This window comes from Pyxicephalus adspersus, chromosome 4, assembly GCF_032062135.1.
Source record: "Pyxicephalus adspersus chromosome 4, UCB_Pads_2.0, whole genome shotgun sequence".
In the NCBI taxonomy this organism is placed as follows: domain Eukaryota; kingdom Metazoa; phylum Chordata; class Amphibia; order Anura; family Pyxicephalidae; genus Pyxicephalus; species Pyxicephalus adspersus.
The window spans coordinates 98,417,222-98,440,240 of NC_092861.1; the positions used below are offsets into that span (position 1 = coordinate 98,417,222).

A 23,019-nucleotide genomic window follows, 5' to 3' on the forward strand; every position below is an offset into this window, starting at 1 on the left:
AGTGAAGGGGTGTTCAAAGAGAACCCCTCCAAGGATTGACACTTGAGAAACACCAACAGGAAGGAAAGTGGGAGAGGAGGAATTACTAATGAAAGAAACTTGAAAGAAGGAGTTAGACAGGTAGGAAGAGAGAGAAGTGTCACGAATACCAATGGAGTTCATGATTTGGAATAGAAGGGGGTAAATAACAGTGTCAAAAGCGGAGGGAAGACCAGGGAGAAGGAGGAGGGAAACGTTGCCTTGGGAAGGTCACTTTATTAAGGCCTGTTTTGGTGAAATGGACAGCTCAAAAGCCAGACTGGGGTGGGTCAAGGAGAGAGTTGGTGTTCAGGTAATCAGTGAATGGATCAATGTGCTCAAGAAGTTTGGAAACACATGAGAGAAGGCAGCTAGAGAAGCTAGGGAGGGTTTTAGTGAGGGTTTCATCAGGATAGAGAGAATAATGGCATGTTTAAAAGTGGAGGGGTAGATACCAGTAGAAAGGGAGAGGTTGAATAGTTGGGTTAGTGCGGGAGCTAGGTTGGAGGAATGAGCACGAGTAGATTTGGAGGGAATTGGGTCAAGTGGATAGGTAGTAGATGGAGATGATGAGAGAACAGAGGAGACTTCATCTAGAGTAACAATGATTTACAGGTGGATATGGTTGGAATAGCACGGTGAGCAGAGACATCATGTGATTGTTGTGCCAAGGGCAGGGGTTGGCAGGATGGGGTAGCGGTAGGTGGCAGGGACAACTTGATCCAGAGCTATAGAAAGAGTGTGGTTGAACTGAGAGGCAGCTTTATCTGGAGAAGGCAGTATGAGAATAGGTTCAATGATTTTCTACTGGATTGGTAATCACAAAAAATATAAAGCTTATTCCACATGTTCATATAAATCTGGGTAGCAGTGAACATTCTTTAAGTTGCAGATACCATGCAAATATTGAAAAAATAAAAACAATTTAAGAAAGCAAATTTTCTAATGCTACAGGCTGCGCTTCATTTTAAGTGAATATTGTCATCAAATAAAAAAAAATAGGGAATGTTTCAAATCAACTGTAAAATATATTCACACAGATAATAATTTTAAAAGGTAAAATAGGAAAGGGCCAAAAAATTATAAAATGAGAAAACACCATCATTTAAATGTTACAAAAAATATAAAAAAATATGATAATGGAAAATTAAGGTGACAAAGGTTCAAAATCAATAACAGGTTGCAAAAGAGTAACGCAAACCTGCATGTGGCCAGGCTCCACTCACCACTGCACTGGTTTTTAATGTACAAGCATATGAACTGTTTACAGTGGGTGGTACTGAACTGCTTGCTACTGCCCCCTTTTGTTCCCCAAAGGAGGATGCATCTGACCTGTGGGCATGATTCACAGGTTTGAGGAAACAGTAACCTCACCCCCTGTCTAAAAAGGTGACTTCAAACTAGCCATTGGGTGTCATGTCTTGTACAAACACATTCAGTAATTTGAAAGTGATGTTTTAATGGAAAGCTACCATTAGTATTAGTTTTTTTTTAATCCTGATGACATAACTAAGCTAATTTATGTATGTGTATTCTCCTGCTGGAATTACCATATTTTCCTGTTTATAGGGTTCCCAAAAAGTTTATGTATCCTGTACAGTAGGTTCAAAATACCACAGCTCAGCTACTATCAAATCTCTCCAGTTCTGCTAATTCTCCACTAGTTGCTAAGGTCTGTGTGATCACTTTAAAACAACTGAAAAACCTAGCTCCATTTACACAGAGGAGCTACTGGAATCATAAACCTCCACTCTTATGAGAGTAATCAGGGAGAGTCACAAATTCTGAGTGATGGAAATCACTCCCAAAATCACTCCATTTTGGGCTTGATTTATTAGAGCTCTCCAAGACAGGAAAAGATAGACCACCATGGGAGAACCTGGGTGATTTTCTATAAATAATTTGGTATTAGTTGGCAAATGTTTTCAATACTGGACCAGATCAATTCCAGTTTGTTGAATCATTTAGGTGCTCCCACGATAGTCTATTTTCTCCAATCTTGGGGAGCTTTAATCAGGCCAAGGATGTCTAAAAATCCATTCATTTTACTAAACCTTTGAGAATGCATAATTTATACTTACAGTGCTTTGAGTCGCCTTGAAGAAAATGTTGAAGAAATAGAAAGTTGGTTAAAGAAACCATAGATGAGGTGTTTTTTTTTTTTTTTGCAAAATGTAATTTATAAACAATAGTATATGCATAGTAATTCAAAACATTACTGAATATTTTGGTATATGCAGAGAATAATGGTAATATTATTCATATACACTTGATTACTTCATCGGGCTAAATTAGGTTAGACCATACTAGACAGAGTATGCCAATGCCAAGTATTCTAGCAAATTGGGTTTCTGAACTAATACCAACATGATTGATTGTTGGTTGCAATCTTTTATCTTAAATGTGTAGTTTCTTAACCTGGCATGTTTCACCAACTTGGCTTCTTCAGGGGTATAATTAAACATTTTTTTTCTTCAGGGGTATAATTAAACATTTTTAAAGTAACAATAATTATGTAAAGCTCCGGAGTACATATATATATTCAAAAAGGTAAAAATTGTCACATAAGCAAGTGTGAGTGAATATACATTGCTAAGTTACCATAGGCATTATTGTGTGTGTGTGTGTGTGTGTGTGTATATATATAAATATATATATATATATATATATATATATATATATATATATATATATATATATATATATATATAAAAATAATACAATTAAAATACAGTTGATCATTATTGAATCATATAATTAAGACATACATAATCACAAAGGGAAAAATATTGCCAAGTATGTAAATTGAAAATGTATCAAGTATTTCCAAGTTTCAATTGAGTTGTTATAAGTTTATGTGAATGTGGTCTCTATTTTTGAATATTGGCACTTGAATAGTACAATGAGTATATAATGTGGCTGTCATACCAGTTTATATTTTTATAAAATATCCTAATAAGTGAAATTTTGTAAGATTGTTATATGTGAAGATAACACTTACTCTACTGTTGGAAAGTGGATGTAGGGATACAGTCGAGGCGATATTGTAGGAGCTGGTGTTACAGAAGAATCAACAACAGATACCTTATATTTAAATGATAATAATATTATGGTAATATCCTGAAAGGAGTAGATGTAAGGTAGAAAAGTGAATAGGACCCATAGATAATATTGTGTCCAGTACTTACTAGTAGAATAGAAGGGGGTTTGAGGTAGTAGTGATTTTTATCTCAAATAGTGCTTTCCATGTAAAGCTACATACACACTTCCAATTATTATCGTTGGAAAACGAACGACGAACGTTCATGCACGATATATACGAACGATCGTATAGCACCGATCCTGCACATAGAGTTAACGACACGATCGTTCGTAGATATTGTACACACAATAGATACGATCGTTTGAGCGATAGAGGAACTATGTGCACGACAGGAAAGTGAATGGACGTTCGTTCATCACGCATGCTCTGAACATGGACGATCAACGAACGACCGTACACACGAACGATGTTCAACGATCGTCGTCCAATCCGATCCGTCGGTCCGGTCGTTCGTTTCCAGCGACTTTCCTCGTTCGTCGGCGTCGTTGGTTACTTTTTTACGAACGATTTTTTGCCCAATCGATCGTTCGTCGTTCGATTGGAACGATAAAAATTGGAAGTGTGTACGCACCTTAAGACCTATAGGGTACATTTATTTAGAAAAAATCAATTGAATTTGTCTAGGATGAGTTATAAAATTGATTACTCTTTAGTAAGGTTGAAAAAGATCTTACCAAGAAGGTGAAACTGGGATTAGGTAGGAATATAGTAGTAATCTTCAATATATGGAGGAGGTATTATAATGATATTTCCTTTAGGGGGGAGATTATAAGAAAATACCTAAAGTGAAAATGGTAAAAGTCAAAATGTTTTAAAAGGAATATGGGGGATGGGGGGTTACCTTATTGGTCTTCTTTAGAAGCACTTTGATGTGAGTCCTGTTTCTGTGTGGACAGCCAGAGGCGGTGTGGGTGGAGGAGTCCGCCAAAAGAAGGCGTTTGGGGCGGGGTTGATCGGAGCCCGGACTCGGGCTCCTACAGAGCCCATACATGCTGCTTGATGTGTGTAATAGCCAGATAGGGGAAATACATTACATTTTGCCAAAAAACACCTCATATGTGGTTTCCTTTACCAATTACCTATTTCTTCTATATGTTCAAAACTCACACATCGTAGTGAGTGAGGTGTGGCAAAAACATATCCTTAAGGAGTATCTTCCTCCTCTCCTTTTGTCTCTGAATTTCACAATTTAATACAGGCCTATATTTACACATAGACCTTTTGACCATCCCCAATTATTAATCAACATGGAAATGCTAGGTGAAAACTGGAACACCTTTATGACGCAAATAGAAGACAATTGTCAAACACGTAAACATTGAACCACGGATTGAAACACTCATTCCAAAATTTCTACATTGATTGGAAAAAAATGTAACCCATACGGCTTACGGATTCAAATATTTCCAAATATCAAAAACTTGGAACTCATCAGAGAAAGCTGGGAAGAAACCTTAAATAAATGTTTGGAGGAACTTATGAAGATCCTTATGGGCTACTATGAAAATGACATCACTAAGATCAACATGGAACTGCAAACACTACAATTAGGGATAAGCCCCTGGCATTCTCGTGAAAATTTCCTCAAAATTCCAATGGGTGTGCGAAATTTTGCGAAAACATCGGAAATCACTATAGGAGGATTATCAGGGCTGCATACATAAATACAGCTGTGGGAATTCTGTCAGTGAGGCAAGCCCTCTGTAATGCGCCTGGGCACACAAACCACAGCCAACTCCAAGAATCGTTTTATCAAGCTTTATTGTCGTCATAAAACAAGACAAAGGGTATTCACAGATGATAAGTCCGATAAGCGTGGTACAGGAGGGTAAGGCAAAGGCAGGTCAGGAACAATCCGAGGTCAGGGCAGGCAGCAGGCAAGAGTGGTCACAAACAATCCAAGGTCAGGGCTGGCAGAGTTCAGGCAGAATCAGGTATCAGACCAGGTCGCTATGGTAATGACAAACCAGATTAATATAAACCAACACAGAGAACGCACCCAAGCACACTGTCCTCACAGAGGCTTATAGCGGGCAAAGGTGTTCAGGACAGGTTCTCCTTAAATGGCCAGAGTGCCCAATGACCTTGCGCCACCTGGCGCCATTTGATTGGAGGGTAACTGAGTCCCCTGCGGCCTCAGGAAATTCAAACTATATCCCACCCCGCGGCGAAGCAGCCAAGTGCCACGCCCTCGAAGGGTACAAGAGGCACGTGTGGTAATGAGCACACCTCTTCCCACAGCACCCCTAGGACGTGCCCTACTTTGCACATCCACAGGAGTGCTGAGAACAGGACTTTCTGTAATCACATCTATCGAGATGCTGGGGATGCCGCATGGCCAAACAGTAGTTCGGCTAGAACGGATCCCTCCGCCTGCAGAGAGAGACACGCTGCGAGCAGGGCAGCAGCCTCGGCCATGCTGCCTGCTGCAGCGGTGTCTCCATCTGTGACTGAGATCCCCAGGGACGCCGCAGGCTTGCTGGACAGGTAAGTTCCTTTCTGACCTGTAGTGCCCGGGGAGCTCTCACTGAGAGGAAAATTCTCAAGGCTCTATTCATGAATACAGCCGCGATACTCCTCCTCTCAGAGTGAGTCATGCAGCTTGCGTTTATGAATGAACGCGGCTGTGGGGAAAATCAGAGATTCATTCATGAACAGCCAGCCGTGGGACTCACACTGTGTTCCTGGATTGAGAAACTCTATCCAGGAACACATAGTACAGGGCTGCAACAGCAATCAGGGGAGCAGAGATGACAGCTCCGCTCCCCTGATTGGCCTTGCAGGTCCCAAAAATTCGGCCTGCCGGTCGAATTTACAAAGGCTGTTCTTGCCTACATGTTTGGTAAGCAAGAACGGGCCAATTCACCGTGAGACCGAATTTATTAAATTCGCTCACTTATCCCTAACTACAATCACACAACGTGGAGATCCTCAACCCACTTATATTTTAAGAGATATTTAAAGAACTCAAAAATCACCTGGAAAAGTACAAGATGACCTTTATTTAAAAGAAGGAGAAGAAACTAGAACAAGACAGATGGGCATTTATTAAAAAGAAGGAATACAAATAGGAACCCACTTCCCCTAACCCCCCACCCATCCCCCACTACCTCCCCTCCTACCACTAGACCCACTGCTCTTCCCAAAACAGATCTCAACCCCCCCCGGACAACGTACCAACCTCCCCCCAGCTGTCATCCCAACCCACCCCCACCACTATTCCTCCTTCACTACAGGACCCTCCTACCAGGACCCACATTAAAGGAAAAAACGTTACAAAAGTGATCACAGTGATCTCAACCTCATACAAAAAAGACTCTCCCTCCCACACCCCTCTCAACACAACAACCTCCCGCCCCTCTTCCACCTCCTCCACCAGCCTCAACAACCCCCTCAACATTCCCCCTTTGAATCTATCCCACATTCTAACCTCTCTACCCCTTTGGCCTTTACCAATCCCCACACTCACCCCTGCCCCAATCCCGGCCCCACCACTACTCTTCTATTTAACACTGGCACGATCCCCAAGACACTCAAAAGTGATATGGGCCCTCTACTACCGCAAATATCATCAACTATTCCCAACAAAAATTCAATGGAATGTTAATTTCCAAGGGCAGAGAAATAACTAGACACTTAGAGGTTATTAACCTCTCATCACATCCCCTGTCCCCTACAGAAATACAAGTTTTAAGTATGGGACTATTTTTCTCCACACGACACACTATGTCCTCCACACGGCCCGGACAAATTTAAACTTATTAAAGACTTAAATTTATTTGCAAGAAATATCACATTAAAAATCATATTTGACAATCAGAAGGAACAAGCCTTTTATACAATTTCTGCTGAATAGAAAAAATTCAGCACTAAGGACTTCAAAATCCTCAAGGACTTGATTTCTCTCCTATCTGAAAATGAAGATCCCTCATCCTCACTAGACACCCACCTTGAAGCACCGTCTGATCTAGCCCCTGAAACCATGGCAACAGATATACTCAAAAGGAAACCCAGATCAAAATTTTATCCCCCCATGGATATCGTATCGTGGATACGAACCCCCATGTCCAAACCTTTGTGGACACTATGATATATGAAATACTTAACACCAATTTTAGGGAAAGAAAACTTTTACCTATATTCTCATATGCAAATCGGAACATAGTTATAAAACCAGCAGACAAGTGATGGATGTAGCACAATATAAGGAAATTTGTCTAAAAATACTGAACAACCAAGAATGGTATCGCCCAATCTCACCACAAAAATTAAATGACTTCAACTCAGAATTTAAAGGCATAATCTGGCAGGCCTACCAGGATGCAAAAATTGACAAAAACACAATCGATTATCTAATCATCTCATACCTAACAAAACCCACCTTATATACTCTGCAGAAAATCCACAAAAGTGTCACTATACCAACAGGACGACCAATTGTGTCTGGAATCAATTTCATCTTTACAAATGCAAGCAAACTGGTTGATGTGTATCTACGCCCACTAGTAACACAGCTCCCATCATATCTACAGGACATTATTGACCTATTGAAAAACACCAACAAAAAAACTGTCTCCCCAAACACCATTCTAGCTGCTGTGGATGTAGAAGCCCTCTACAGCAGCATTCCACATTGGGTTACAAATGGTATCTCAGTGCCTCCATCGCCACCTCCCCAAGGCCCAAGACAGAAACTCTTTCATCTTATCATTATTACAGTATATCTTGAAGAGAAATGTATTCCTATTCAACAATACCACTTATATATAAACGCAGGGGTTGGCCATGGGAACGAAGTGTGCACCTTCATACGCCAACATGTACTTGGGTGAGGGGGTGAGAGAGATCTTCTCCTCATCATGGATGGACCCATTTTGCCACCAAATAACATCTTGGTGGCGCTATATAGATGACATCTTAATTATTTGGTTAGGCACAACCTTCTCCCTGATTGAACTTCTTCCATGGCCTCCAAAAAACACTTTCAACCTCTCCTTTACCATAGAACACCACAACAAAAATTTACCTTTTCTGGACTTTACTCTTACTCTGGACCTTACTCTTCAAGATGACTTTACCATATCAACAATACTTTATAGAAAAAGCACTGCTAGAAATAAACAAAAAAATAAATAACCAAACACAACTAGAATCATTACTAGATTCAACATCCACCACAATAGGATACGCCAATTGTGTAAGAAGCACTGGAACATTCTCACCTCAGACCCCCAAATCAAAAAAATTTGTGGGCACAAAACCCTCGATTGTATACAGAAAATCCCCTTCATTAAGAGATCAACTTGTTTCAAGCCACTTTTCTGAACCCAGTACGCAGGTAAATCTATCAAACACATGGGGCACTTTTAAATGTGGACATTGTCACCAGTGCCAATGGATCAGAAAGGCTCTATGTGTCCCCTGTCAATGGTAAGTTGACAATTATTCACGACAACTTCTGAGGTATAGTAAAAGAATCAAGGTTTTATTCACGTGTGGGAAACTCACAACAGATATGGCAATAGAGGTTGGGACTGTCCCTTCCTCTGTCTGTGAGAGTCTCTGAAAACTCTCATTAGTTTTCTTGGGGGGGGGGTTACGGTTTCTATGGTCCCCTTATCTGCTGGTTCCACTTGCACAGTTTCTATGGTCTCCTTTTCTGCTGGTTTCACTTGACCAGGTGCAGGGCCAAGACGCCTCCGGGAACAGAAAGTAAAGAACACAAATAGCTGAGTTAGTTATTTTAAAACTGAGTCATTTTGAAACAGCATAATATAGTTTGAGTTAACTCTCACTATACTTGTGGCTATATAAATTTTATATACATTCGCACCCCTCACCCAATGGGGACACACATCACCCAAAACAGTTCATCAATTGCTCCTCAATTGGTATCATCTATCTTATCAACTGCATTTGTGGTACCTTCAATGTGGGTAAGACAAAAAGAGCGTTCAAGAAAAGAATATATGAGAATGTATACCTAATCAAGAGCGGGAAACTAATCAATCCCATTAGCTACCATGTTTGTACAAAATATAACTGACCCAATGGTTATTCAATTTCTTGGACTCGAGAAAAACACAACCAACATTAGAGGTGGAAATTTTGACTAATCATTACTGCAGTGTGAAATGAAATGGATTACAAACGTACAAGCAACAAAACCCCCAGGCCTAAATGAGATGGCCAGCTTTATGCCATTCCTACCGTAATAATACACAGTTATCCCTGGCTTTCCGGCACCCCTCTTCTATCCCCTCCTTGCCCCACCATTCCTAACAAAAAAAAACCCTCTTCTTTTCTTTTCCTACATCTCTATAATCTGAGGTCCGAATTAGATGTTAATAACCCATATTTGCATTAATGTATAGGTCATTAGCCTTTTTGTCACATGTGACTAGTAATACATACTCTTTATTTCACCCCTGTAATACTACACTTCACTCTATGAAAATAGACTTAGTAAAACATTATTCATGTACATTATTATCTTTGCATATTTACGTCCGCATAAAACGTGTTTTTGTTTAACCTTCCGACCGGTAACCGAACCAAGGTCGGGTTTAAAAATTTTGCAATTATCGATAAACCCGAACTTTTCTCACTGTTTAAAAATCATCACTTACCTGGTCCCCGCTGTGATGATTCGTTCTGTTCCAGCGTCGATCTCAAAAAAAAAATACTCACCTTCTCCCCGCAGCTTCTCCGGACACGTATTCTGTCTTCAGTCTTCATCCGGCGAGTGCAGTGAAGATCACTGGGGTTTCCCGGTGATGTCGCTGCATGCGTTGGTGCGGGCGGGAGGCGGGGCGGGAAATTCAAATTGCTTTGCATTGAACTCAATACAAAAAAAGCTGTATTGAGTCCAATACAAAGAAATCCTTATATAATTTATATATAATTGTATTATATATATATATTATATAAGCTACTGTACAGGTAAATTAAATTATACACTATTTTTTTTAAAGATTTTTTTTTTTAAAGGTTTTTTTTTATGTTTTATAAAAAAAAATGTATTATTAAATTTATAAAATTTTGGACATATTTCCGTGAGTTATGCGGTAATTCGGTGAATTATAAGTAATTATTGAGTAATTCGGTGAATAATAGCCTACAATCTAAAATAAATTTCCATTCAAAAAAATTAACACTTTTTGCATGGAAGTACAGAAGTTTGGAAAGAATTGGAATACCCGGCGTTCGCGTATGCCTCTCTCGGCGATTCCTGATGATTTCCGTGCATGCGCCCGTCGATGGGGGTCGTAGCGGGAAATTCAAGTATTTTGTATTGGATTCAATACAAAGTCCTGTATCCAATCCAATACAAAAAAAAAAAATATATTTATGTGGTTTTGTCTATAGGTATGTGACGTTGGACTGTTGGACACTAGGCAGGTGTTTTAGAAAGATAAATTACTATACAGTATACCGAATTATCGCATTTTCAGTATTTTTCATTTATTTATGTATTCTTGTTTAAGCTGATTTTTGTGTCTTTAATTTTATTAAAAGTATTTTTTTTTTTTTACATGATTGTGTGTTTCAAACATTTTTTATATTCATGATATCTACTAGATCCCTGTTCGGACATATTTCTGTAAGTTACAGGTCTACAATAAAAAAAAAAAAAAAATGTAATGAAAAACAGTGTACCGCTTTTGGTACAGAAATCTAGACATCAGTGTAACGCCCAGGAGGTTAATAAGTACAGTTTCCCTCACCCATACATATGGCATAGACTAGTTTCTACTTTACCCATTTATTGTCCATATACAACTGCATTCTCATCCAAAACATGATTATACGTTCCTCTCATTCACCAATACTGCACACAATCCGCAATATTTTTCTCCATCACACACATTGCCCTGCTGGCACCAGCCCAGAACGGGATGTGGTTGCTGCCTTCCTCCCTATAGGGAAATATCGGGTTAAGACACTATACGGTTAAGATACAAGATTGCAACCAATCTTGTTGGTATTATTTCAGCAACCCAATTTGCTAAAATACTTGGCTGGTATGGTCTAACTTAATAATAGTAATCAGGGGGATATGAATATTATTACCATTATTCTCTGTATTTACCAAAATACTCAGTAATGTTTTGAATTATTATGTATATACTATTATTTATAAATTACATTTTCCCAAAAAAACACCTAATCCTAGGTTTCTTTAACCAATTTCCTTTTTCTTCTATATGTTCAAAACTCACACATGGTAGTGAGTGAGGTGTGGCAAAACAGATCCTTAAGGTGTACCTCCCTCCTCCTCCTCTCTGGAAGAAAATGTCAGCAGAAAGGTTAGTTGTGCAACACTACCACAGGTACCACTGTAATATTTTGACTGAAAATGACAGAAATCTGCTCATTATGCATCATTGGACAGTTTCATTTAAACTGAACCAAATCATCAAGTTTGACCTTTTTATACACTTTAAGCTTCCAAAGTTAGCTGCAGAATGAGTTTTAGGGCTTTTTTGCCCACTTTATTAAACCAAATGCCAAAGTATTACAATATTCTGTCCACAGGGGTTGTTTAACATAACAATAAACACAAATGTTTTTCAGCTTCTTGTCTGTTTTATTACACAACTGTGTTTATTCAACCATAAGACAATATGACTATTTTTTCACCTTTTTCTGTTCTAATTGTCACTTTTGACAAGGCTATACATGGGTGATCAGATTTTGAATGGAGGAGAGTGCCGCTTTGATCACTATACTATGTTTACCCTAAATCAGAAGCTCCTTACCTTGAATGAAGTAACTGATCGCCTCCCTAAAATTAGTAATCACCAACCATAGACTTTTATTGTGGCCAAAGGCAAAAGCAGTGATTAAGGTGTTTGAAACAAATTGAATTTTTGCAAAAAAAAAAATGATTGTTTCCATTTGCCTCTTTCAAAAAAGGTCTAGTCTACTTAAAATGATATGAAAGCATGAATCAGTTAAAAGGAAAACAATTTTAATTAATTTTGTAATGAAGTCAATGTTCGCTTACAAATGCAAATATAACAAATGAAATAATTTTAAATTTAAACATATAGTGGTTTATGTAAAATAGAAGTATTTAACAGTAGAAGTAAAAACAGTCTAACATGTTAGCAGTTTGGGATAGTGTGTAATTTTGCAAAAATCACCAAATAGCAAAATATTAGTACATATGTACAGTGCAGTGTGAAACTCCACATTTTGTTAAGTCTTTATTCACTGTGCTACAGATAAAAAGACATGGCTAACTGGTGCTTGGCATTTAATGCTTCTATATTAAATAGAAAATGCAATATATTGATGCTTCCTTGTCCTTAGCTGGGCTATCTGCATTTTTTTCTTTATTTGTTTGAACCTCAAAATCTTTCAAAACATTATCTAATCTACTAAAAAAAACTACATAAAATTGTATCTACAAAGGTAGCTATGGTTACCGTCCAAGCTAGACTGCAAATATGTCTTCTTTACTTTATGTTCATTACATTGAGGTTGGGTAGGTATTTTACAGAAGGCCGACTAGAGTTTGTCCTTTCAGTTCAGCTTACAGGAATTGAAAAGGACTTCATTTCTGGAAAGATTGACAGGTACTGGTATGAACATAACAAAAATGTAGCCTAAAAAAGCCAAAGAACTGTTGTGAAACAATTTGTGCCTATTAAGCAGGTGAAAATGTAGCAATTATTTCCAGTTACACATTTTTATTCCAATTTTTGAGTACAAATGTGCCTGTTGTTTCATATTGTGAACAATATATTATCCAATCAAAGAATTTCTTCCCTTTGTTGTGTAAAATACATCTGTTTAATCATATTGTGAGCCATGATATGAAAAACAGGCAATTTTTTAACACAAAAATGGTAAAAAATGTATAACTGTGAATATTCAATGTTATTTTACTTTGTTTGACAGTCACACTATTCCCATTCATTTTCCCAAAACTAATTTCTCACATTGAATAATGTACATTACAAAATTGCACTGGTGAACAGGCGAGTGCAGGTAAAAGAGACATGAGCAAAAAGAACCCAATCACTATATAAACTGCCAACAAACTGCCAAACTGCCAACAAATGCCACAGTCCTGATACGCCAAATATACTTTTATAACTTTTGCAAATATACCCTGGAACAATAAGATTTTTCTTTAAACATTATTCACTTGATTACACTTTTGATACTTTTCTGCACAAAAAATATAGACATAAAGCTAACACTTTGAGCTTCTAAAGACTACTTAATCCTACTTAGCAACTAGCAAATGTTTAGACAATCCATTGTGGAGAAAAATGCAATGTACAGCACAGTTTACACAATGCAGAAGTCAATACTGTTCAATGTACAAAACAGCTTATAGAGTACAGTGGTCAGAAATATGTGACACAGATTAGAGTGCAGCGGTAAGTATGGGTGATATGCACTGTGCAGAGTGGTAAGTGTGGTGCCTTTGTTGATGGTAATCATTTCTTTCAAATAAGTTATAGATATAGTACATCCTGTGTTTTTTAGATTTGGATTTATATTTTTTTTTAAGGAGCTTGAACTACCAATTCAAAGGCTTGTGTACGCAAACATTTTCCTGTGTAAAAGTGACTCTATGTATTGCAATCATCCATGTACTGCCCACACACTGTACACTGTTCTTTTTTACCTTTGATTTAAGAATTTGTTGCCACAAATTTACATAACTGTATAATGGTAAAATATTTCAGTATAAGTATTTGTGTGTGATGGTGGATAGAGTAAAATGTTCTAAACCTTGCTGCCTCAAGGAAAAAATTGTGTGTGTGTAGGGGGTGGGGTTGATAAAAACCTTATATAACATATATACATTGATTGCGCAATAAACTTTATTAGAAAGAATATATACTGTTTCTCTATTGCTTTAGGAAACGTTTAAATGGGCAGCACGGTGGCTCAGTGGTTAGAAGGCTGGCCTTTGCAGACCTAGGTCCCAGGTTCAAATCTCAGTCGGGACGCTATCTGCATAGAGTTTGCAGGTTCTCCCCGTGTTTGTGTGGGTTTCCTTTCGGTACTCCCACATTTCAAAAACATGCAGTTAGGTTTTTTTTTGGCTTCCCCCAAAATTGACCTTAGACTGTATTAGAGATTAATATACATTTACATACATAAAGACATTAATATATGACTGAGGTAGGGACATTAGATTGTGAGCCCCTTTGAGAGACAGCTAGTGACATGACCAAGGACTGTAAAACATTGAGTAATATGTAGGCGCTATATAAATACTGTGTAATAATAATATTATTCCTCATAGGGTCATCTTGTTTACATGTCCAATAAAGGGCCCTTCTCTTCTTTAAATGCTGAAGTCTCAGCAATAGTTAGATTTGGAAATCCAACTTTCCTGACCTCCCGAGATGCAATTTGAAGGGAGCATTATTTTTTTCCTAGTAATGGGGTCCAACAGGCCCCAATTACAATTTCAGGTTCATAAAGACGAGATACCCTTGTTATTTATTACCTAGTATTATCTAAAACTATAGGTAAGAGAAGAAAAAAGATAATCTGATGATAAGAACAGGTGCTTGGTAGGGAATCACTGAAGCCTGCCCTCTTGCACCTTTTCAACCATAATTATTCATATGGCCACACCAGTGCCTGAACTTGTGTTAAGAACAGCAAAGAATATTATATTATCTTTAGTATGACAATTACAGTATGTGCTATATATCCATACAGTAATGTTATAGCAAATGTACCTTGTAATCATTGTAATCATAAGAATATTATTAAATAATTGTATATTATTGTGGTTAGAATAAAACTGTCAAAACCTAATAAAATTTCCTTTTATAAATGTCTGATTAGCTAACACATAAGAGTTTAACTATAACAAACTGCAGTAGCCCAAAACATTCTTTTATGATCCTTTTGGAAATATTTTGGGCTAATACATTTAATTTATTTCAGCATTATCAAATTAAGGCTTGAGCCTTTCTTTGAACATTAGTGCAATATATTACATATTATGTAGTGCTTTTTATATTTTTTTCATTTTTAGCTCATCACATACATAATTCACATCAAGTAAAGGTTATCCTTTTTTGCCTATGTTTTTTCAATTAACAACAAACTTGCACATAATCATGACCTTCATAAATAGGTACAAAAACAAATATTACATGTGTTTACACAGTAACCTGCAGTCTTCACATAATTATTCTTTTTTGTAAAACATATTTTACGGCTATGACCTGAAACATACAGATTTAATTTAATAATATGATTCTACAGAATGGCAGTAATAATATTTTTTGTCAGTACACAGAAATTAGAAGCATAATTTAAAAACAATCCATAGTAAATGGACTCCTATCTCACATTTGTGTTCAAGGTCATTAGTATTGACTAATAAATTGTATTGATAAGCATTATTGCAGTCAAAATCCTTTACTATAGTCAAAACCCTTTACCCTAATAAACTGAAAGCGTTCATTAAAATATTCTTTCCTCTTAAGTATTTCAAAAGACTAATAAATAAAAAATCAATCATTCTTCCTTTATAATAATGGTGTCAGACATGACAAGAAATAATGCTGTAACATATCCACTTCTACCTTTCAATTGGGAAAATTTGCAAAATTTCTGTGATCTTCATATAAATACTATTGCATCCCAGTGGAACAGTCTACTAGACTGATCTGGTTAAAATGTGACCATCTGATACATGTAGTTACCTATTCGTACTATGCTATTTAATAGTATTTCTGTAAATCATTGCAAGAACCGATTACTGCAAAATGAATAAATATTTGTTTTATTGTACATTCATTGTATAAGATCTCAGTTTACCTTTCCATTAGTTTTGGTCTTGCTAAAATGTAATTAAGTTGTCTAAAATTGCAGGTGCACATTCTGCCCATTCTATGCAAACAGCCATTGATAAATTTGTGGATTGACTTTAAATTTAGAGTTAAACTGGTACACATTCAAGCAATAGCAATAACATGTAACCACCCACTGTTGATCTTCATTATAATACCAACACACAAAATATAATATCCCTGAAAGCTGATAATAATATCCCTAAGCTCATCATTCCTGATGAGTATAATTGTGGAACCACGTTTACATAATCTCCTGAAAATACCCAATATAACCATGTGTCTCTTGTAAACATATATCAATATAAAATAAAATGAAAAGAAATAGTCTATAAATATTAAGTTGGAAAACGTGAATAGTTCTAACTTGTGATTTCTTACGCACAGATGTTTACACTGTGTGCAGTGCTTATTATATAGCTTTTGGTGCTATTTGATACAGTTATCCATACGTATTGCACTAGGTTGTATTAATATGTGTTTTTTTAATCAATTAGGATTAAAGAAAATGTAATCAAAAAACTAAATAGGAAATGGTTACATTTAACATTAATGATGTCTTTTTTAAACTTGTAAACTTGTGGTTTACTGTAACAGAATGCAATTTCATTTACATATATTTCATGTTGTATTTCCTCTCCAGTTATGAAAATTGAAAATGAATGTATTTTGAGATATTAATAGAAAAGGGAGACACAAAGTTTACTGAACAATGCTTCATAAATTGTCCAAATTTTAAATCTTCGGTTTATCTCAATATTTAGTAGGTTGGCATAAGAGTGAAATCCCTGAAAACCAATCCAAAGCAGTGGCTTGATGTTCCTTTTTGAAGGAATTTAGCTGAAGCTTTAGACAAGCCCAGGATCAATCTTGAGGTGAGGTTTCCTCCAATCCAAGTAACTCTCTCACAAGTCTCTCTCCAAACTGAGCTCGGCTGTATTTGTTTACATAGTAGGCATCAGACATTTTATAAAGGATGTAAGCATTGTTTATAGCAATGCTTATGGCAAACCAAAACACCTGCTGCCAAGTCTTGTTTGGCTTGTGTGAAATAAAATACCTGGAATTAAAAAAGAGAGTTTAGTAGTGTGTAGGTGATGGAAAGATTCAATATTATATTTTTAACACAGTATAAAATACAGGAAGATATTACCACCTCAGATGTGCAGAAGGAATTGTAAAGCTTTCTGATGCTATATCACTAGAGACCGACCTAAGAGGTAATCGTTTTTAGCAAGTTAAATACAAAAACATGAAATACTGAATACATGTGGGTATACAGGTGAAATTGTGTTTAGTGAAATTTATGTCTAGTCTGTGCCATTGTGCACATCTTGTGCATCTTATAGTGTAAATTATACTAAAATGTGCCATTTATATGTTGGAGAAGTGACATAGACAGACATTACATGTTTTTAATATTAGTGATCAGTAGTGCATTCTAATGAGTGACTTTGCTTGTAGAACTATGCAGGCACCAATAGGTGGGAAATCTGTGCATCACTGCTCAAGAAAACCCAAACACTTTATATAGGAAACCCAGTGTTGGGAAAGGCTCAGTTAAAGAAAAAAAAATCAATTTCCTTATGGCAAGGTCTATAAATTGCTTTAGACAAAGATATTACTAAATATTGGGTTACCATTTTTATTAATTAATTTTATATTCTGTGGTTTAGTTTATAGGTTAATTTGACTATAAACCAAATAAACTAAGGCAGTAATATGCTTATATATCAATTAAAAGTAATTGGGAATTAGACACACATGGATTTTGACTACAAAGATAATGAAACTAACTGAAATAGTTTTATGAATATTGGCGTGTTTCCCTAGTATACAGGTTGGAAGAATAAAACACGCCACTAAACATCGACCGTTTTACTTGGGGCTTTTTTTTAACCTTTTTGGAAATAGATATTTTAAACCATTTTAATTTGAACTAATAAACTCAGATCATGCCCAAAGCCTAAGAATCTAAAAATGTACACATCTGTTTTTTGACAATATACCAGTATCTTTGTATTAAAACCTACATACATTTTGATTATCTGCAATTAGAATAAATGCGTCAAAATATGTGCATTTGTGTAAACAAAACAATATTTAGTTACATTAAAAACAACAACATATGAAAGAGCATGTGCTGCATTTAAAAGTCTAAAAGTCCTATTACAAAATAATTCTTATAGCTCATTTTGTAAACAACATTTACAGACAAATATATTTTGCAGTTCAGTTTTATGTTATTGTTGTTGAAGCTATTTTGAAATTACTGATGTGGAAAACAACACCAGAGAACCCAGAGTATAATGTGTAATGACAGATATAAGAGAGGTTTGTGTAATACATGGCTCCAAAAGTGGATTGCTTTTTACAAAAGTACTGTTGATTTAGGGTTTTGGAGCCTGGTTAAGGAAAGAGTGTATGTTCTCTGGTCATTGTATTGCATTGGTCCACTCAAAGTTTTTTTTGAAATCCAGAACAGTGCTAGACTGCTTCATATTTGTTCACAGGCAGGTATTATATTAAATCTATTTGACCATGGAATTACATTATCCAGAGAAACAGTGCATTTTGGTTATTACACACTAGTGTTCCAGTGGCATTTACATTATTTTACATAGTACATTATTTCAGTGAATTGTAAAATTACTATGTTTGTGATGTTAAAAATTTACTCCAGTCTACAGATGTGCACAACAGGTGGCAGTCAAAACACATAAAAGGACTGATGCTTTTCACCAGTAGGCCTAGCTGCATTACTGATTTAATGTTCCTGCCTCCTAATTAGTTGTGGGGTGTATTTTCAAACAGTGACCAAATATGAATTAGTCTGATGCGGTTTTGTAGACTGCTGGTTGCCCAGGTTGCGAGTATCAAGGAGTAACTTGATGTCCAGTTCTCAGAAGAAATGGAGAAATACTAACAAGCCAAAGGGAGAATTTTACCTTTTGGATGAAGCCAGGATAGGTCACTCCCTCTAGAAAATTAATGTCTCTTTATGTGGAGCTTCTGGAAATTAAAAGAAATGCTGCATGGCTCAAAGCAAAGTTGGGGGGCACATAGTGCTTTACTTGGGGCTCCCCGAAACCATACAGTGTTTTCCCCTGGATAATGCCCATGCACCAATATATTTTATGTATATGGAGTCGATTCCACTTGCTGGCTGAAGACAATTAGATGTTGCTTGCTTGCTGCTCCCTCGGTAGCGAGTAGGATTCCACAGAATTCTGGGCCAGCAAGAGAGCAACTCCAATAGGGTGAACGGTTGCTTCACGACAGACATTCTGTAACTGAAAAGGTGTTACCATTGGAAGAACAACCTGCCTGACAAATGCTTACCTCGTAATGTACCTTTGTACCCATTCTATGTGTAAATGACAGCTCAATATATATATATATATATATATATATATATATATAAATGCATAAACTGGTTGGTGCAGCACTACTAAGATAGTTACTCTTTAAATAAATAAACGTGCAGTATACAATGGATACTTGTAAAGGGTGTTTTTACCACCCTTTACAATATCAGGCTTATTCATAAAACATTGAGCAGAACAAGGTACAGACTTGTACATGTCAGAATTGAATAAATTAATTTATAGAACTGTGGGCTTTTGCAATTTATGTGTAGTGAATTGTTCCTGAAACAATAGGATAAAATAGTATCTTTTCTTTTTTACTAGTTGTTGTAGCAGGCAGTAGTACCAGGCAAGGTTCTCTGGTTTCCAAGGTAAAGCCAAACTGTCACAGACCCCCCACACCCAACAAGAAGGAGCAGATGATACTTGCAAGTTTTAAATAGGATGAGAGTTTTCTACAGTATGGTTTAGTTGCATTGAAAACTGTGAAGCAAATGATATTCTAAAATTTGTTAAATTTGTTAATTCACGTTGTTAGTTCTCTATCTCCAGGTGCCTAAGCACTTGGATTTTTTATATAATGTAAAACATTTTAAATGACAATTGCTTTTATTGCTGGACAAATCTTGATTGTATTCTTGGTATAGATTTAATATGAGTTATGTGTTATTGGGCATTTGTTCTATAGAAGGGGACTTATATATACAATTTCATATTGCTGCACACTTTTTTATGTGTTCAACCTTTCTGACAGTAATTCTAATACATGTAGGAGACCTAGTCTGTAAAACCAACAGTCCAGGCTCTCTTGACATTATCTATCGGAGTGCTGACAGCTGCTCCTAATACATGTAACAGGGATTCATCTATCATACTGACAGACTGGCCCTGCAGGGCTTCACTGTCAGTTTAACAACCAGTTTTACTGTGTCTTGGAGCAGCTGTCAAACTGACCTCACAGACCGACATATTATATAAGGAGAGTGGCTCTCCTAATGCAACCTGTCGATTGTGCACTCTGGGAGCACTGAGAGCGGGTAAGGCTCTTAGGTTCACCCCCATAACTTCATGAAAGCCAGGTCTTTTCTGCCTCTGCAGGGCTGGTTTTTCATCATGCCTGATACAAAAATTATCCACTAGGTGCAGACCATAAAAAAATAAAAATATCAAAAATGTAATCTGTACAGGTAACATTGAACATTTTACAATGCTACGTAAAGTCTTTTTAATACCACCACTATTAAAAAAAATGTTATTCTTTCAATGAAAAAAAATATACTAATTTTTCAAATTATGCATTCACTAAAATGGGCAGTAGTTTTTAGTAAAGTACCCACACTTTTAGGATTGCGTTTAGACATTTACAAACTAGCATTTTCCAGACTACAAAAGTTTGACTCCCAGAAACCACTTAGCAGACTGGACTTTACATTGTGCTGACAAGTAAAAATACTATTTAAAATCATAACTACATTTACATTCAGTTTAGATACAATATATATTAGAATGACCAATATTTTCCTTTTCTTCCTCACTAAAACTTCATTTACTATTTTGTTGGCTAGCAGTTTTACAAAATGTTCATTTGTTTGAAAGTTCCATACCTGTTATTAGAGATTTAGGAGACATCACACAAAATATCATGAACAGATCATATAGTAAGACAGTGCTAAATGAGAAGCAGATAGTGCCAGGATTATTACCCTGAAATATATATTTTACATTTGTTTCATTTAATCTACAAACCAAAATAGCCAATTTAAATCATACTATTATGCATTCTTTTGCATTTAAGGACCATTAGCATATATTTCCAAAAAAATTTATAAATTCCTTGGACCTTTATAAGCTTCAGAACATCATCTGGCTTAATGTAGTTTACTTTTAGCCTTGTTACCCTTAATAAATAAAACTTGAAAGATATTTGGAAAGGCAGATGAGGCATTCCACAGTTCCACTTTTTATGCAGGACTAAATTAAGTTCACTTACTTGCTATATTTATCATCATATTTACAGATATAGCTGAGATGAGCAGCAAATGCTTCTACTGCCAGTGGACAGGGTATTTCTCCACTTTTCCTTTTTATAATTACTCCTGTAGAGGAAAAAAAGTGGTGTAGAACATTAAATGTTGTAATGAAAACAAACACGGAAAAAAAAGTAACAACTCCACTTTTAGGTAACCACATACAGTTAGCTGTATCTCACATTGCAAGTCATTTTTTTTGATGAGCAAAATTATCCTAAAAATGTCCAGATTTGCAATCCGGATCAAGAGTTCAAAAGCAATTTGTCACAGAAGCAACAAAACTTTTTCAATTTTTTGGGTGTGCAATGCCCTTTTCTAGTGTTCCTGGCAATGTTATTTAGGTTACAAATCTCCTTATTTTGAGGATTTGAAAATATGCCGACCTGTTATGCTGGCTAATACACAGCAGCATGCGTGTTTAAAGGCTTTTCAGAAGGCTTTGTGTAAAGTTGACTCATTCTTCTGATTCATCTACACTTTCACCAATAGTGGCTTTGCAGGGTCCATGTTTAGCTTGCTGATGAGGAAAAGATGTGCATTTTATGTGTATTCAATTTTTTTAAACAAAAAAAATATACAGGAGCAGGCACTAAAACAGTAATAAAGAGAAAAAGAAAAGCAAAAGAACGAATACAAACACAAAAAGCGGTAAAGGAAATCAAATAGTCATGACATAACAAAACATCAGTTATTTTGATAAAAAAGAAGAGTCCCACAATGTCCTAAAGGCATATACAGTGGAGGAAATAAGTACTGGACAAGCCAACGATTTTTTTTCAGTAAATATATGTCACGCACAGAGAGACAGGACCACTAGGGGGCGTACGGAGGTGGTGGGAGCCCTGAGAAGGGCCTAAGAGTCTAAGCCATAACCAGGTTTTCTCCATAGCCTCTGATGGTGAGGATGTTGCGCTGCTGGTTACGGCCAGGTTGCGGTCCTTGGGCACACCAAGATGGGCAAGCACGATACCAAATCACCAGGCAGGAGGATAGTCAAGGAAAGCCAGGGTCGAGACAGGCAGCAAGCAAGAGAGGTCAGGTCACACGCCAGGGGTCAATAGCCGGGATCCAGGAGACAGATAGCAATGACACAGGGGCCACTGCGGGCACAGGGAACACTGAAGACACTGGAAACAGCAGGAGGCACAGGAGAAGCAGGGATATCCACAGACAGGAACACAGGAACAGCACATGGAATTGGGCTGGGAACCAACAGACTGGACAATGAGGGGTTAACACAGGAGCTAGACACAGAAAACACTGAATTAAGCAGCAGGTGTACAGGAACTAGTTCACAGAACTAAGGGCTTGGCACAAAGGAGACACGACTAGTTGCACAAACATAAAATAGAGTCTGTTAGCTAGGTAAATAGCCAGGGCTGGTGAAGAGGCTATTTTCTGATTTGCCAGCAGCATGGACGGAGTTGATAAAGCTTGGAAATAGAGGCCGCCCAGCATCAGCAACCCCCGCATGTGCAAGGAAGGGATGCCTGTGCTTTAGTGAAGAAAAGGTAAGTGTGACATTACCCCCCCCCCCTTTTACGGGGCTTCCCCACCCACCGGGGTCGGGGTTTAAGGGGAAAATGGAGATGAAACCTCTTGACAAGAAGAGGTGCAGACACATCTGTAGCTGGAACCCACGATCTCCCCTCAGG

At 37.0% G+C, this 23,019-nt stretch overlaps 1 protein-coding gene and 1 long non-coding RNA gene across 4 annotated transcripts in view; one reads left to right on the forward strand and one right to left on the reverse strand.

The window, feature by feature from the left end:
- Positions 1-23,019, forward strand: part of LOC140330106 (uncharacterized) — a 690,842-nt gene that overhangs the window by 11,357 nt on the left and 656,466 nt on the right. The gene's annotated exons all lie outside the window — the stretch shown is intronic.
- PGBD5 (piggyBac transposable element derived 5) overlaps positions 12,075-23,019 on the reverse strand; it is a 98,620-nt gene continuing 87,675 nt past the window's right edge. Inside the window, exons 6-7 of one of the 3 annotated variants that reach the window (XM_072409116.1) lie at positions 21,325-21,430; positions 12,075-17,026 (exon numbers count right to left, since the gene is read on the reverse strand). In XM_072409116.1, coding sequence (XP_072265217.1) covers positions 16,831-17,026; positions 21,325-21,430 — 302 coding nt within the window. In that variant the 3' untranslated portion in view covers positions 12,075-16,830. Of the gene's footprint in view, positions 17,027-19,407; positions 21,431-21,747; positions 21,882-23,019 lie in introns of those variants that run through there. The other 2 variants (XR_011920403.1, XR_011920402.1) reach the window with 2 other exon arrangements.